This window comes from Triticum aestivum, chromosome 4B (assembly GCF_018294505.1).
Source record: "Triticum aestivum cultivar Chinese Spring chromosome 4B, IWGSC CS RefSeq v2.1, whole genome shotgun sequence".
Classification (NCBI taxonomy): domain Eukaryota; kingdom Viridiplantae; phylum Streptophyta; class Magnoliopsida; order Poales; family Poaceae; genus Triticum; species Triticum aestivum.
The window spans coordinates 671,304,767-671,323,154 of NC_057804.1; the positions used below are offsets into that span (position 1 = coordinate 671,304,767).

General features: G+C 44.3%; 1 protein-coding gene across 1 annotated transcript; it reads right to left on the reverse strand.

The window, feature by feature from the left end:
* Window positions 1-9,201: 9,201 nt before the first annotated feature.
* LOC123089857 (uncharacterized) lies at window positions 9,202-10,303 on the reverse strand. The gene is made up of 2 exons (XM_044511415.1): window positions 10,086-10,303; window positions 9,202-9,974 (listed from the first exon to the last, which is right to left on the reverse strand). The coding sequence occupies exon 2, from the start codon at window positions 9,968-9,970 to the stop codon at window positions 9,467-9,469; it is 504 nt and encodes a 167-aa protein (XP_044367350.1). The 5' UTR covers window positions 9,971-9,974; window positions 10,086-10,303; the 3' UTR covers window positions 9,202-9,466.
* Between the last annotated feature and the right edge of the window lie 8,085 nt (window positions 10,304-18,388).

Consider the following 18,388-nt stretch of genomic DNA (forward strand, 5'->3'; position numbering starts at 1 on the left):
ATGCAAACATTTTTTTTGAGAAGTGGAATACATTTTGAAACTCTAAAACAAATTGAAAATTGATAAAAATAAATAAATTCTAAACAACTTTTCAAAACACAATTTTTTTATAACTCCAAACTTTAATGAAAACGTGAACATTATTTAAATTCAACTTTTTTTTGAAAAATATAAAAAATAAATAAATATGTAATGTTTTTTAAACCTTGCGATTTTGAAAAAGAAAAAAAGACAAAGAAGGGATTCATGAACCTGTATCGAAACCGGTAAACACCGACTTGGAACCATCTAGAAGGTTCCCAAAACCCGCATCTGTAGAGGCAACAATCAGATTGAAATGGGTTGACCCATGTTCACTCGTTCGGGTCTATGAGAAACAACGACTGTTCAACGCAACAATGTCAAATAGGATTTTCGCCCAACACGCGCCCAACGGGAGCAATGTCGTCGCCTAGTTCTTATTTTCAAATCTTGTTTACAATTTTAAAGAATTCTCTAGATTTCAAAAAAACTATCATATTTTTAAATATCAACATGTCCGACCATTTATCAGCCTTTTTCTAGCCGAGAAAACTCCAGAAAATACAAAACTGGTCAAAAATTTGGGTCGTTTAACGGATGTCAGAAAAAGTGCTCTCAAATGGAGCCTTCTAGCCTATCCAGACAGTATACATTGAACATCGTGTTTTTTTACATCCTTCAAAATGATCCCAAGTTTTGTCACCAAGTTGGCATGGCCATGGCAGGCATCCATGCCAAATTTAAACGGCTTCCGATATCGTATGCACGTTGCAACATGTCTGGCCATTTATCAATCTTTTTTTGCCGAGAAAACTCCAGAAAATGGAAAAACTTGTCGAAAACGCAAATAACTTGGCATAGTGCTTTGAATTAGTCATTCAAGACCATGAAAATAATTATGGCCATTTCAAGGATATCAAGAAACAACATGCTCTTAGAGGAGCATTCTATCCTACCTGGACACCCTCCGTTGAACGTGATCTATTTTTGAAAATTCCTCAAATGACCCCAACTTTTGTGAGCGGGTTGGCATGCCCATGATAGGCATTCATGCCAGGTTTGAACAATTTTCAACGCCGTATGCAAGTTACGACACGTCCCGCCATTTTACCCGAGAAAACTCCAGAAAATGCAAAAGTTATTGAAAACCGAAACAACTTGCATGGTGTCTTGAATTGGTCATAGAAGTCACTGAAAAATTGGACTCATTTGATGAATGCCGAAAAACAACATGCTTTCAAAATTTTGTTTGCTCTTTTTAAATAATGTTCTTATTTTAGAATTCTAAGAAAATTTGAAAGATACAAACTGTTCTAGGGTGCGACAATGAGTCGGTCCAGTCGGGCGGCCTCATATGCGTGGCACAGTATTTTTGACGCTACTTCCCTAAGGTACAGAATTTCATATTTACTGCCTACCGCGGTAAATAGTCGGGCAATTGCACACACGATTGCATAATGGGCAGGCCCATCTGATTATTTGAGCAACTGGTATTGTGGATCTTCTGGAAGGTTCCTGGCTGGTTTTGTGAGCCCTCCAGAAGGTTCCTATTTAAAACTTTTTTTCTTATTTATTTTGGTTTTTGTTTGGTTACTATTTTTTGCTCTTTTGTTTCCTTTTTTATTTTCTATTTCTTTTTGAAAAATCCTAAATTTAAAAAATGTTTAACATATTCAAAATATGCTCCAAATTTTTGAAGATTATTCGTATTTTCAAAAATTCTCTCATTTAAAAGGTCCATAGATTCAAAAAATATTTGTGTATGAAAAACAATTCATGGATTTCAAAAAAATGTTCATGTTTTCAAATTTTATTTTGGAATTTTGTAGAATGTTTCTTTTTCAAAAATTGTTCATAGAACCTAAAAGATATTCTGTATTATAAAAAATGATCACAATTTTCAGTGAAACATTCTAAACTTTGTAAACATTCAAATTTTTTGGCATATTAGAAAAAGCTTCGGTTCTGTGAGTTCATATAGCTTCTGCGGTTGGCTTTGATCACATGTGGGAGAAAGGTAGCGTCGTTAGCAGCACCATTTCAGTAAGGCGATGGTCGCGAGTTCGAATCCCCTGGTCGGCGCTGCATATTTTTGTGACTTTTACGCCTGCTCTGTATCGGACCCTGTTAGTGGGCCGGCCCAGTAGTGCTACCTCTCCGGTAATGCGTATACGTCCCCGTAGATGATCCATCGTACATACAAAAGTTGGTATAGTGTGTGAAATGTCCCTATTGCCCTTTATACGTTTTGTGAGGGGGGTTGTACCGAAGTGAGACTCATTTTGTAATACAGCTCAATGTGGACTGCTACGCTCTTCTGCCAGTGGAGTGTGCTGCATCACTCACAGGGATGTAAACCGGGTTCTGTTTAATCCCATTTAAGCCCACTTACTGATCTAATGGTTGAATTATAATTTTTTAAAGGAAAACTGAACTATGGAGCTAACTAAATCTAACTAAATGGGAATTGCGGGTGCCGTTTATTACATTTCACTCATTAACGTGATTTGACAACGCATCTTGGGAGTGGGAGGGGTGGCTGTCCGGGACCAATGGTGGTGGGCCAGGAGCGAGGCACATTGGTCCCGGTTCGAGCCTCGAACTGGGACCAAAGGTGCCAGATGAACCGGGACCAATACCCCATGATGGCCCGGTCGCCCCCCTGGCCTCATGAATCGGGACCTATGCCCCCATGGGTCCCGGTTCTGGGCTGAACCGGGACTAATGGGCTGGCCCGGCCTGAACCAAAGCCCTGTTTTCTACTAGTGGCCCCGCAGCTCTTGAGCCCAAGCGTTTCAGCCGCCTCGCGCCCGAAGCAGGGGAGAGGAGCTCCCTCCCACAAGCCTCTCCAGCACCGGCAAACCAGCAGGCCGACCGCCCCTCCTTCTCGCTTCCCTCCTTCTTCCCATTTTTTCCGCCGCGTCGCATCACCCCTTCCTTGGCTCCTACGGTGTGGACGTCGGCATTAAGCAGTGGACCGTGCCGCCGGTGGAGAACACAAATGTATAAGCGACAATGGTGCCCGTGGTGAAGTAGTTTAATTAAGGCCTCCGTGTAGAATTTTAACTAACGCAGGGGTGTTTTTGCAAAAACAAAGCATTTTCTCATATACCCACTTAAAATGGGACTGTGGGTTGAATCCATAAAAATGGAGGGGCTTTTCTGCAAATATACTGACAACATACGACCGGAAGCGATAACCGCTTTATTATTTGGTAAAGACTAGCTAAAGGGCCCCTGCGCTTATGAACATTTTACAAAATTTAGAATATTTAGAAAATAAAGAATATTCTTTGAATTTATGAACATTTTATATTATTTTCAAATATATTTTTTAAATTGTGAATATTTTTTAAACAATTTTCTTAAATCAGCGAACATTTCTAGAATGGACGAGCATTTTTTTCAGAAATTGGTTGAACAATTCTTTAAATTCACAAACATTTTTTGATTTAGCGAACACTTTTGTGAATTAAAACATATTTTTTGAAATCCATGATACTTTAGCGAACATCTTATGAAAGAATAAACTATTTTATAAGTCACAAATAGTGCGAATTTTTAGCATATTTTTTCATTCGTGAACACTTTTTGAATTGATTATATTTCTTTCAGTTTCATTAACGTTTTATAAAAACATCATGTAGATTGTCTGATTTCCCGAACATTGTTTCCGAAATTTCAATTTTTTTTAATAAGTGAACATTCGTTTTACAAAATAGCAGACATTTTTTGAATGCCCAAACAATTTATGATTTATTAAACCTTTTATTCCGAATTCCAAATTTTCTTCAAATTTTGGAACTTTTCTGAAGGCCCAACTTTTTAAAAGTACAAAAAATTAAAACAGAAAATAAAAAGAAAAAATAAAATTAAAAAAAATAGGCCACCGGCATGGGCCGACCCAGTGGGTGCATTGTGTCTTCTCCCAGTGCATAGAGCACATTATAGGAGGATTCCCCTGTATGAAACGGTTTTTGTTACTTATACGTGGCATTGTTGGATAATAATTTGCAACTTTGGGGGCAATTTCCTTGATGTACCGTCACAAGTAATAGCCCCTTTATTATTTTCTAGCAAAAGGGCCCCTGGGCTGGAACGGCAGGAAAAAAATCATAGCCTGCAATGACTATTACCAAAAATCAGACACTATTACTCTCAATTTCGTGAAATTATGAACAATCTTAAAAATCATGAACATTCTTATAATCTCGTGTACATATTTGAAATCATGAACATTTTCAAACTCTTGAACACTTTTACAAATTAGGGAATATTTTATCAAATCATGAACATTTTTACAATTTTCCAATAATGTTTTAAAATTCTGAATATTTGTTAAACAATTTTATAGAATCGACGAACATTTCTGGAATGGACGGCCATTTTTTAAGAATTGGTGGAATAATTTTTGAAATTCGCAAACATTTTCTTGATTTAGTGATTTTTGTTTGATTTAATGAACATTTTTGGAAATGCATGCTCATTTTTTGAATCAGTGCACATTTGGTGAATGAATAAACTATTTTGTAAGTCATGAACCGTTTTTGAATATTAGAATATTTTTTCCAAATATGAACCCTTTTTGCATTGGAAAATTTTTGTTAAAATTCATTGACATTTTTTAATACATGAACTTTATCCAAAAAATCATGAACATTTTTTCAAGTCCCGTACATTTTTTCGAAACTTCGTTTTTTTTAATAAGCAAACATTTTTTTACAAAATCGTGAACATTTTCTGAATCCACATTTTATTTCAGAATTCACATTTTTATTTATTTTAGCAAACTTTTTTGAAGACCCAAATTATTTAAAGTAGAAAAGAAAATAAAAATAAAAAAACTAGATCTGAAAAACAGGCTGCCCGGACATGAGTCGGTCTAACAGGGTGCTCTGTGTCTTCTTCCGGCGCGCTGAGCGCAATATAGGAGGTCCCTACTGCATGGGCCGGTCCAGGCGGAGGATTCCTGTATGTGAAGCGTTTTTTATCAGTTATAGGTGGCATTGGTTTCTCTAAAAAAGGTGGCATTGGCGGGTAATAATTTGCAACTTTGGGGGCAATTTCCGTGACATACCGCCAGAAGCAATAGCCCCTTTATTATTAGGTATAGATATCGTTATCATATCATTACGGTGCCCTATAATCTATCATATACTCCCTCCGTCCCATAATATAAGAACATTTTTGACACTACCATAGTGTTAAAAACGTTCTTATATTTTTGGACAGAGGGAGTAGTACATATTCTCATATATATAGTGTTAAATGATAGGCTTGTTAGTTAGTTTGTATAGATGTGACACATATGTCATGTTATTGTGTGCATGTAATGTGTGCGTTGTGTATCTTGTAACAAAGGCAGGTTGTTAGGAAGATTTGATCCTATCTCTTGTATAGCTTGGAGGATGGGTCAAGACTCCAACAACCTGCCGCCGCATGTACTCCTTGTGCCATATAAACACGCACGCGACCCTGCTATGAAGCATACGCTTACCGCAAACCAATTCCTCTTACATGGTAATCAGAGCACCTCTCGAGCTCATCCATGGCAACATCTTCAAGTACCTTCCCATCCTCTCCATTCGCTCACGTCGTCTCGGAGAAGCTCACCAAGGGCAACCAAGCGCTATGGCGGGCGACGGTGTTGTCTGCCATCCGCGGTGCCCAGATGCAGAAGTACCTCGACGTCGATCATCCGGTGCCGCCCATGCAGCTGGAGATCACGAACTCCAATGGGAAAACCAAGAAGAAGACCCCCAACCCGGAGTTCCAAACCTGGTATGCACAAGATCAGCAAGTTTTCTCGTATCTTCTAACAACGCTGCCCCTTGAGATGGCAATTCAGGTCGCCACTTGCCACACCTCGGCCGAGCTGTGGAACACGGTCCAGGGGATGCTGTCCTCACAGACCCGTGGCGCGACCGTGAACGTGCGGATCGGATCGCCCTCGCCAATCTCCAGAAGGGAAACAACTCCATCACCGACTACGTCGGCAAGATCCGAACCCTCTGTGACGAACTTGTCGCAGCAGGCAAAAGGGTGGACGAGGAGGATGTCGTTTCACACATCCTTGCCGGGCTTGAAGAAGACTTCGACCCAGTTGTTTCGGCCATGTGCTCCCGTGTGGAGCTAGTCACCGTGCCAGAGCTGTACTCACAGCTTGTTAGCTTTGAGACACGGATGAACCTTCGCCATGGAGGATCGCAGTCCTCGGCCAATGCGGCAACACATAGGCGTGGCCGTGGAGGTGGTGACCGTGGCCGCGGCAGACAAGGCGGCGGTAACACTGGTGGCGATCGCGGCCGTTCCTACACCAAGCAAAACGGTCGCGGTGGAGGTGGCAGGGGCAACTACAACAACTCTGCTCCTGCCCCCAAGGTGGTGTGCCAGATCTGTGGCAAGCCAGGCCACCCGGCCTGGAAGTGCTGGAAGCGCTATGACGAGTCGTACCAGGGAGAAGAAGAGAAGTCCGCCAACATGGTGGCTCCACAGTACGGGGTTGACTCCAACTGGTACCTGGATAGCGGCGCAACCGACCACATCACCGGCGATCTGGAGAAGCTGACGGTGTGGGACAGGTACACCGGCAGCGAACAGATTCGCACTGCAAGCGGTTCAGGTATGGCTATCCAATACATTGGTTATTCAGCTATTCACACTCCCGATCGAGATCTTCACTTAAACAAAATTCTTCATGTTCCAGAAGCTGATAAAAGCCTAATTTCAGCTAGTCGGCTTGCACAAAAAAATAAGAAAAAAATGCACCTTGTAGCAGCAGGCTTAACGACTCTGTGGAGAGGAGAGACAACAAGCGGTAGCCAAAAGCGCATCTGGCATGAACCCAAAACTACTGTGGTCCCTCTATCTAGATAACGGGTGCCAGTGCTAGAGGAAAGAAAGAAATTTGAAGAATGAGTCAGAGTCCTGCCGAGCGCAGACCCTCTCAATCGCCATTTTATTACATGTCGTCCATAGTGTCCATGACATCTCCGCAAATATAAGCCATAATAAGTGGCACCGCCCCCCGGTCAGGTTAGCTCTTGTTTCTAGGAACTCCGCAAGGCCTAGGGCCTCCCAGTCTGGCCCGAGGGCCTCGTGGACGAAACTCCAGAGGACGTTCACCACAACGCATGAGAAAAGGATGTGGGACCCAGTCTCTGGTACATCACAGAGGCGGCACAAGCCATTACTACATCTGCGCCTCTTAAGCATCTCTGTCTTAGAGGGTAGCCGGTCCAGCAACAATTGCCACACAAAGATCTTGCCATCAGGAGCAACAGGGCCTTCCACGAAGGCGCGGTCCATGGAATGGTCACCGTGCGGCATATCTCATGATATACATAGCTCACAGAGAATACATCCGAAGGTGAACGACTCCAAGAAATGGTGTCCGGACTGTCCGGTAGCAGCGGCGGGAGGGCTGCCCGAAAGCTAGCCCACTCTACGGTTTCTGCGTGCCCAAATTTGCATCGGAACAAGATGTACAGTGCCCATTCTGGGCGGCCACAGAGACCAACAATATCGGATCAACGCGAATAGCGAAAAAGCTAGGAATGCCCACCCGAAACGGCTTGCCACCAGCCCAGGGATGAGGCAAGTCATATTCATTAGTGTATGGCTTACAATCGACAAAATAATGATTTTTCATGTTTAGTTTGCATGCATTAGTACCCTCAAGGGTTAATGATTGCTTTGCAAAAAAATAATATTATGTTAATTTCCTAGCAATAATTCATTTCCAAAACAAAATTGCATGGTGTTTCTTCTATAGTAATGCATGCTAGTAAATTTATAAACAATTTCTTTCATTGAAAAGTTATACAATAGTCAAATAGTCTGAACACTTGTACTTGGGTACATATATACACAATGACTTATTCTATGTACATACATACAAGCATAGTCCAATATATTTTTAAGTGCATATACTCAAATCCCCGCAAAAATGTGTTCATACTCAAGATATTTCTCTATATACATACCTCGATGTGAATTTCATTTGTGTATACCCATTACCCATAAATGTCAAGTGGTACATGTACCCGAGATACCCATGCGTACATGTTATTAGATCATGATATCAGTTAGTGGGTTGATGGCGATGAGGAGCATGAGCTCCTCGTCATCTAGCGCGTCGTTTCCGGAGTCGAAGTTCTCTTCTTTCACGGGGTCGTCCCTGTCGCGAACTTGACCATGATGGAGGGGGCGGAAGAGATTGTGAGAGGAAGTGGAGGAGATGGGAGGGGAACAAAGAGGGGACAAAGAGGACCGAGTCTTTGAGTAGGGTTTGTCGGAGTGTGTGGTTTTTTTTTGTGGGGGCAGTGATGAGGGCGGCACGGGGTATAGTTGGCTGGTCCGATCTGGCGGCAGTGTCCGGGCGCATCTTGGGTTCTTCATACCTGCCCCGCATATGGACTATATATGACGGTTTCGGGACAACCCGGGCGATTGGGCTGGTTCTGGGGAGCCCGGTTAGGTGGCAATTTTACTCTGGGCAGTCTGGCCGGCGTTTAAGGTGCATTTGAGGGCTCCAGTGAGTTTGATTCCATTGTTACTGTTTCATGGGTGTAAATAATGTTGTACAAACTGGGTAATTTCCTACTGCTCACAATTTTCCTTTAGAATTCAGCTCCAACCCAGGCACGACTCTTCAGTCTTCACCAAGAAGGCTCGCTCGTGGCTGTGAGAGATTTTGGAATACAGCTAGATGTGGACTGCTACGCTCTTCTGCCACACGGTGCAACGCTGGAGTGTGCTGCATCACTCACAGGGATGTAAACCGGGTTCTGTTTAATCCCGTTTAAGCCCACTTACTGATCTAATGGTTCAGTAATATTTTTTTAAAGGAAAACTGAACTATGGAGCTAACTAAATCTGACTAAATGGGAATTGCGGGTGCCGTTTATTACATTTCACTCATTAACGTGATTTGACAATGCACCCTGGGAGTGGGAGGGGTGGCTCTCCGGGGCAGGTGCACTTGTAGTACTTTTTTGCAACAAAGAACCTTGTTGAAGCGTGTACTTGACAGATACGAGTATACGACGGTTGTATACTCCATGGTGTACATATAGCATGCATGGCCGGGGAGGCAAGTGGATGGCATGTGACCCAAGGAATAATCTATATATGGACCTGGACCTGAATACAGTGAATCATTACATTTCACGCAAGGAGTATATCACAAGCCGATGGCAGAAACTGAATCATTCCAAGCGGAGCAAGTTAACAACTGAAACTGATTATTACATGTTGATTTTCTCCACTAACACTCCGGTAATACATATCATATAAGGAAAGTTCTCAAATGCATACATCCAGAGAAGATATATAGGATACCTCACACCTCACACACTCATCACCATCTGATCGATAATTGGAAAGACAGCAGTACTAATGAGTAATGACATGGTAATAGTCGAGCCATAATCGATCGAAAAGACTAGTAAGCAGCCCACATGATGACCGTCGCGAGCTCATAGTAGGTAGCCACGCACGCTACGCCAACGAAGGTGCCGAAGGTGTAGGCAGAGGCCTTGCTTGCCCCGCTCCAGCAAGAGAAGGTCGAAGACTTCACCTGCACCAGGTAGAAATCGAGCACCGCGAGAAGAACGATGCTCACGAACGACAGGAGGAGAGCCAGCATCCCATATGCTCGGATCCACGGAGTCGGCGTGGGCGCGTCGGCCGCGGCGGTGCGGCGCTTGAGGCTGGAGGTGAGGAGGCCGGAGACGAGGATGGAGAACAAGAGGTAGGGCTGTATCATGCCGATCCGCTCGTAGTAGACGTACGGCACGACACAAACGCTGGGGGGACGGAGGGAGCCCTGCACCGGCGGCGACGGAGTGACGAGGACCGCGAAGACGAAGAGGCCCGCAAGGATGGCCACGACCTCGAAATGCTGTGCGAAGGCACCCTTGAGAGCACTCTGCTTGAGAGCTGCCATGCTCCTGCGGTGGGTCAACAAATTCCACAAGGTTTAGGTGAGAAATTAAGAGGCACAAGAACCCGGCCGTGATGCCTAAGCAGAATGCATGAACAGAGGAAAGAGGAGCACTTACAAAGACGAGGCGCGTGCGGAGGAGGACGAACGCTGCGCAGCAAACGCAGCTGGAGTGGGTCGCGCCGCGCGTGAGGAGGAGGACGACGGTGGAGCTAGGAGGAGGTATGGAGTGGGGAGGCGATTATATAGGGAAGAAGGTGGGGCGAAGCTGTATTATTTTATCCTCTCATACAATAACCTAATTAACCCAAGTAGGAGTACCACGGGGGCAACGGGCAGGGAGTGATGTTGGCTTTGTTTAAATATAATACAAGTGCTTATGGAGTGTTACTACAAGTGCTGGCTGCCATAGCTTGAATCGTGATTATGCCGCTGCTGCAGAAGATTTGGGCTCCACGATCCGGCGTCTGCACCTAGCTTCCCGCAGAATTCAATTCCTTTTATTTATGGAGAGAGCCACCTACTTACATTACTACTACTCCCAGTTTGAGCGATGCAGCCTCGATCCCCTCTCGCAGTTTGAGAGATGGGGCCTCCCCCGGTTGTCAAATCCTTTTCGTTTCAAAAATGGGAAGCAAGCATGTGACCGCTGTGCATTTTGCACACTGCTCCACGTATTGCTTCTTTGGGTTTACCAAGCCAATTGAGTGCCGGGGCTGGATACCCTAATTACACTACTACATATATAGAAAAGACAATAATAAGATAACTTAAAAACTTTATAGAACTCCATCAAATTATGAGATTATTTTTTTTAGAACCAAGGCTCGCGGACCGGCTTTGAATTAACAAAATCATCAACCGGACAGGAGTTACAGCAAACGATCCCAAATTACAATGGCCGAACTGATGCAAGGGGGAACACTGAAAAGCAAGCACGGACTAGTACTACAGCCTCCACAAGCAGCCAATGAAATGAATTCTGACCTACTTACATTACTACTTCTAGTACTCCTCTTTCCTCTGTTACATTACTACAGCCTGCTTGTGAGAAACAAACAAAATTTCATAACCGACGCGTCTTCTTTGGAGGCATATACATAACAGAAGCAAGCGTCCTCTTTGGGGGCAAACATACAGAAGCATGATCGGAAGGGCCACTGCAGTTTTAGATGGCAATGCAGTTTTCGGTTGCATTTTTTCACACGTCTGAAATGTATGGCATATTATGTACATCAAGCCGGCCATTTTGTGTTGTCACTACCTTGCATAATCATGTCTGGAGGATTTACTAGCACCAGAGTGATGAACAACCAATCAGGCCAACACGTAACCATACAAACATTCATTTGCTAGTCAGTAGTTTCCCTACCATGGAATATTTTATGCATACCCGGTGCCATTTGTTTTGTAGGGAATTTCTCCTACGCACATGTCATTTTTTGTGTGTTTTTTTGGTTTTCCATACTATCGTGGCAATTTGACTAGCATGGCATTTTTATTGTTTCTATCATGGCAAATTTTTGCATGTAATTCTTTTGTTATAACAAAGTAAAATTATGAGCATGGCCATTTTATTAACAAGAGCATGTGATTCTTTTTAGTGGCATGATAATTTTATTATTTTGATCATGGCAATTTTCTTGTTTAGTCATTTCAATCTTCGCATCCCTATCACCGAAACTAAATTTTTTGTACCATGGCAAATACCTTTTTGTTGGTCATGGTAGCTTAAATTTATAAAATTGTGACAACTTTGAAATATATTTGTTTCAGTGCACAATGTAAAATTCGTATGTTTTTCTTTTAATTGACATGCAAATTTGCCATGTTTGATTTTATTTTTTTGTAGTTTATCATGGCAATTTTCTATAGGTTTGTTTCTTTCTTTCTAATTTGTTTGTAGCTTACAATGGTTTGTTAGGGCATCTCCAATGCTAACCCTCTAAAAGGACATTGTATCCGTCCACATAGGTCGCCGGCCATCAAACCATGCCCCGCATACATTTCAAACCATAGTTGAACAAACCGGAGGAATTACATGCATACCAGATGATTTTTATCTAAAGCATAGCACATTAATTACATTTTCGACATATTTCAGTAAACAAAAATGTCCGGATCTAAACTAGTCTAAATCTAAGGCGTCACATACTACGTGTCCTTGTTGTTCCAATTTGTGCCAATGTCAGGGGTTGTCTCCATGTCCGGCGGTCAGTTGAGCCCTGTAGAGTGAAGGTGCAATCACCGGCGAGGAAGAGTAAGACATGGGACACAGACGGGCTCACTGACTCGAGGCCTTGCCGTCTCATATGCCCTACTTCTTCTCATCGGAGGCCGCAATCTGTCGGCACCGGTGGACGTGGAGTCGATGATGGATGCGGATAGGGGGATGCTCGTTGTGCCACCGGCTCCAACGACGTGTTGTTAGCGGAGCTAAGGACGCACAACTGTCGACGTTCTCACCGTGATCGCCGAACAATCTCGTGACCACGTTGGTGGCACAAGCGCAAGAGGCCCCGTAGAGCGCCCGCTGCTCGGCGACGAAGTTAGGGTTCTCTAAGGCCAGGGCCTCCTCGCTCATGCCCTTGGCATAGATTTGGCCCTCCGCCAACCAATGCTGCTCAAGGAAGGCGAGGTTGTACCAGCGTTCCTCTTGTAACACCCAACATCCGGTCCTAGCCTTGACAAAGACTTTGCAATCCTCGCTAAAACGCATATTGGCCGCCCGAACATATGACTCCATAACATACACATCGACATATGTTGGTAACATGGTGGACATCACAAAAAATACAATCATTCATGAATAGATGAGTAATACAAGATAAGATTATGGCAACATATGTCGATACATAAATATTTCACCAATTAGAGTTCAACATGACCAAACATTATATGAATCATTGCAACAAAGAAGGCACAGGTCCGAGTATGGACAAGAAGGAAATATGCCAAAGAGGCAAGAGAAATTAAATAAGCAACGTCCGCCCTGCTAATCCAAGGCTTCCTAATGATCTTCGTCGAAGAAAGTATTCCAAAAAGAAGGTACCATGTTCTCACTTTAGAGCGATGCTTTACCTGTACCTACATCTGGGATTGTTGTGGTATTTGTGAACCTTCTGGCACTCAGCAAGTACATTACAAGGGGAATCAAGACTAACAATACTTATGGTTTGGAATATGATTAAGTGATGAGCTTGCAGCAAGCAGCTAAGCTCACCGCGTCCTGCGAATATTAGAACAAGATGAGATAAATCTTATGTATAAAGGGGGGGGGGGGGTTGCAACTAGTTGATCAAGAAGTGATCCTGAAAACCTACCTATGTGTCATTCATAACCCCACCGCGTCCTCTTCTTTCTTTCCGGTGGCGCTCTCGGCTAGTGCGCCATTTCAATGTCTGCACCAGTAAGAGGTCACGTTCGCTTTGGGCTAGCATGAATGTGGCGCTGACGCTTTGGAGCGGGATGAATGCGCAACAAACTTCGCACGGGAAATGGCGCGGGCGAGGAAGAGGGTTCTGGGTGGGACCAGGTTAACGGATGTGTGCGTGGAAGCTACCCAAACGCCCGCGAAGTACCTCTGGTTTACCTTCAGTTTGCGGGAAACAAACATCTGTACCAGTCTGCGGATCGATGGGGTACCGCGTTGGATGGCAAATCACGTCCGGACCGCATGGTCCGAACAGATACGGGCGGTTTTAGTGTCAGCATTGTTGGAGATGCCCTTAGTGGTTGTTTGGGCTTCAATATTTATACGAGAGATTTTACAAAATCAGTTTTAGGAGAAAGGGAAACTAGTTTTTTTTTGTTTTGTTAAGGCAACTAAATACTAATCCTTGTTTGGTTGAGAAAATATAAGGAAACAACATCATATATTTCAATGGCATACCATGGCTTTCGTCCAACATTCACAGACCAGAAATCGAATTGAACGAGAACTAGTTTCCTATAAAGTTGCTACCCAAATAGCCCCTTAGTGCATGAAATTAGGGTTTCCCGGTCCAACTATGGTTTGTCGTGTAAGTGAGGGGTTTGCGCTGGGGCTTTTGTCATACGAACGATTTCAGTAGCTGGTCTACGATCGCCGGAGGTGTCCCTATTTTATCCGCTTAAACTACTTAACCCAAGTAGCACGGGCGCATGCAGGTCAATGGATTACTCCAAGAGTAGCACAGCCCCGCCCTCGTCCTCGACCTTGTTGTGCTTTGCTTGCATCAAATACACAAGCCAAAGGAGCAAGGGAGAGGGGGAGAGTATCAGGTGATACCACCTCTTGAATACCATTTAAAAAAACAATTTCAAATATTTCAAAAACTTCTGAATACTCACAAGGAGCGTTCCTATAAACCCTATAAAATTCAGGTCCAAATTCAATATGCACATGGAGAATCAAAAAAAGATAGAATCCGGATGTGAATAGTGTAACATCATGCTGAATTTATCTTTTTGGTTTCTCAATGTGTATTTCAAACTTTCATTTGAATTTTTAGGGATTGTACATTCATGTAATTAATTTGAACATCCATAATTTTTTTCAGATTTTTTTTAAAACATTTAAAATTGTACTCCCTCCATTCCCTTATACAAGACCACAAACTCAAATTACAGGTACCTAGGTAAAATTTAATGATTACTTTACACGTCAACTTTTCTTCTTGTTAACTGTAATCATTAATGCGCCCGCATGCATGCAACGAATGAATGAGAAGAAAGTAACACAGTGTCATTATGACTACATGCATGCAAGTAGTAGTATGAGAAAACATCATTAAATTTTGCCTCTTCTCTGGAGGTGTATGAAATATAGGAATTACATCTTTTGGCTTCGGTGCCTCATTAGCATCCGATCTGAACCTTTTATTGTATATTCTTCTTGGTACATGCACGGTATGACGAGAATCAACATGTACTAATTCCTTCTCAAATACAGGAGCAATTTTGGTCCACAAAACTGACGCACACGACCATCGTTTCCTCAACATAATTTGGTCGCATGTTTGACATTATTTTGCGCAACTTTTTCATGACTTGACTCATTAAATGGCTCAGATTTAGTAGGATTATCGATCAATGGTGTCATGCCCACATCATCCTCCCTTCCTTGAAGAGAAACCGTCCTCGGTATCGAGTCTATTTTTTGTACAACCTTCCTCTCCGAAACTTGCATCTCTATGGTGATTGCACTGTCTGCCATTGGTTTCAGCACGTGCTTCCTTCCATCATGCATGAACGTGTATGTGTTGGATCTTCCAGCATGGACTGCATCATGATCAAACTGCCATGGTCTTCCCAACAACAACTGACACGCATCCATCGGCACAACATCACAGTCCACCTTATCAATATAATCTCCAACTGCAAACTTCACACGTACCTTATGTGTGATCTTTAATTTCCCGGAGTTATATAGCCACTCCACGTGGTGCGGTTGTGGGTGTCGCCACATGGACAAACCCAATGCCTGCACGAGATCTTTGCTAATGGCGTTGGTAAAACTGCCACCATCAATTATCATCTTGCATGCATGGCCCTTGACCATGCACTGAGTTTTAAAAACACTCCATCGCTGCCCCTTTGCATCGCCATCCTCTTGCACCTTCTCCACCAGGAGATTTAGCCCCTTTATGGGTGCATCAACTTCATCTTTTATTTCTTCGAGCTCCCCTATTCTCTTCCACAAACGATTTTTCCAATCTACAGTGAACAGATCTGTTGGCATGGGAATAAAACAAATTTGTTGGCCCTTCCATGCTAGAGAATAACTATTTTTCTTGACATCCCGAACAGTCCCGACTCGCTTGCACCACGGGTTCCCGAGTAGCAGATGGCAGGACACCATGGACATAGGACAAACATGAAAAAATTCCGCACAACAATATTTTCCCAGATCAAAAATTAGCAAAATCTGATGCGTAATTTTGATTTCACCTTTGAACCACTTCAGCGTGTACGGTCTTTCAAGGTGACATCTTCAGCCCCAATTTTTCCACCACCTCAATGCTCATCTTGTTGACAGCAGTACTCTCATCGATCGTCAAATTGACACGTCGTTCGTCCACGACGCAACGAGTGTGAAAAAGAGTGACCTCGCCAATGCCTTCCTCCTCCATAAATATCTTCCTGCTTAACATGTTGATGTTCAACTCCGTAGACAATATTGCAAACAGAGTCGCCGTGACTAACCTTTGCTCTGATACCACTTGATGGGGCACGGACTAGCGAGACGCTAATTTGTGCGTGTAGACGGCCCGATCTTTCACGGCGATGCTTGATCAACAGTTTGTCCCCCTGTTCCTCCTCGCAACCTCCAAGAATAATTTTCACCCGTGTACAAAAATACACGAACAAAAATAATGATCCCCTCGGGTGAACACGTAGGCGTCGATATTGATGCTCAACCCTCCGTCGCTAGGAAATTTCCATGATGGGAAAATCTCAGATGATACACAAGATATAACCGCCCAAAACCTGCATGTTTTACTGTGTTATTCCTGTCTCACAAATAAACTCCAAAAACTCCTCTACATCGGACGCACCCTTGGCTCTTATATGGCCGATTGACCCTCACGCACGCACATGGCAAGGCCATGACAATCTGGACTCCTAACAACTTGGTCATCACGTTTATAACTCACGTGGACCTTTTTTTACAAGGAAAAATACTAGTTTTGCTAGACTCACATAGCACTACCTAAAGGGATATCCCAATTAAATAAAACATGGAAACTTATCCTTAGCAGATCCCATCAAATATATTGGCTTGCATGGAGTTTAAAAAGGAAGCTACCGATCCTGATCTTCTCTGGAGGTGTACGAAATGTAGGAATTACATCTTCTGGCTTGGGTGCCTCATTAGCATCCGATCTGAACCTTTTATTGTATATTCTTTTTGGTACATGCACAGTATGACGAGAATCAACATGTACTAATTCCTTCTCAAATACAGGAGCAATTTTTGGTCCACAAAACTGACGCACACGACCATCATTTTCTCGACATAATTTGATCGCATGTTTGACATTATTTTGCGCAACTTTTTCATGACTTGACTCATTAAATGACTCAGGTTTAATAGGATTATGGATCAATGGTGTCATGCCCACATCAATAGGGATCCAATGGACATGCCATTTCAATCATACGTTTTTTCTATTCCCGTGTTTTTGCAATCCTACGAATCAAAGAGGCCCTTAGTGGTTTCGGTGTTAAATAGGATTCTCCCTTTAGATGTGGGATCGATGTAGGTCGGATAATCTTTTTTACGCTAACATAACCTTCGCCATCTCCCCGTTGAGACGGCGCTTGCTCGCCTTCGCTGTTGTCACGGAGCGGTCCAGGGCCTAGGCGCATGCCAGCTTGGAGTCGTCGTGATGTGTGGCGGCGGGACGTCGGAGTCCGAGTACTTCGACCGGCGCATCGCGTTGTGCCTATCCCGCCAATGTCGCTCCACGTCGGCGTACTCCTGCGCCGTTACGGCGCTCTGCGACAACGAGCTACTGCCGCCGCCGCGGAGGTAGTTGTGAATGCGGCCGTGTGCTTCCGCGTCGATCACATGGGGCAGGGGCGGCAGCAATCGATGCTCCTCCTTGACGCGGCGGGGCAGAGGAGAGCGCTGCTCCTCATTGACGCCCTGGGGCGGCAGCTAGAGGGGCTCCTCCTTCACGTGGTGTCCTATTTTGGACGCCACGGTTGCGCAGCGGGGACGCACGCTCCCGTTTCACGTGGAGGAGCATCCCATGGTGGTGCCACCAGGCCGTTGACGCGGAGGACGGAGCGACAGAGCATCACCTCCATCAGCTACTCATACTCCTCATCTGTGGCCGCGTACACTGCGCCCTGTATTGTCGGCGCCCACTGCTGCTATGGCGGTTAGTCCTCCTCGTCGCTGGAGGAGACGAAGATCTCCGCCTTCCCCGATGAGGACGACGGCCCCAGAGTTCAAGGGTGGTGTGGCCATGATCCTTCAGAGCTCGTCCCGGAGCCGGCGCTTGCCGGCACCGAGGCCCACTGCTGGCCCATCGCTAAAGTTGTGGAGGAATGTGCGAAGCGATGCAACAAGTGTGATGTGGACGGCGCCGGAGCACAGATTATAATGCCTCAGCCAGGTCATGCAAACGGGTGGTCAGCCACTTCCATGTGGCACAGCGGTCGGAGTTGGTTCCTCGGGAAGTTGTGTCCGCATTGAAGCGGCGGCTCCCGAGAGGTCGCATCGGTCAACGCCGCCCTACCGTCCTGTCACATCACACGACATCAATGCCGGCCGCTGCGTGCTCTGGGCCAACATTGATGCGGCACGAGAAGCAGCGCATGAATCGGAAGGGGAGCATGGGAGATGCGGGTGGGGTTGTACCACGTTTGATGAAAAACATGTCCGGACCACACAGTTTAAACGTATGCAGACGGTTTGACCGTTGACGT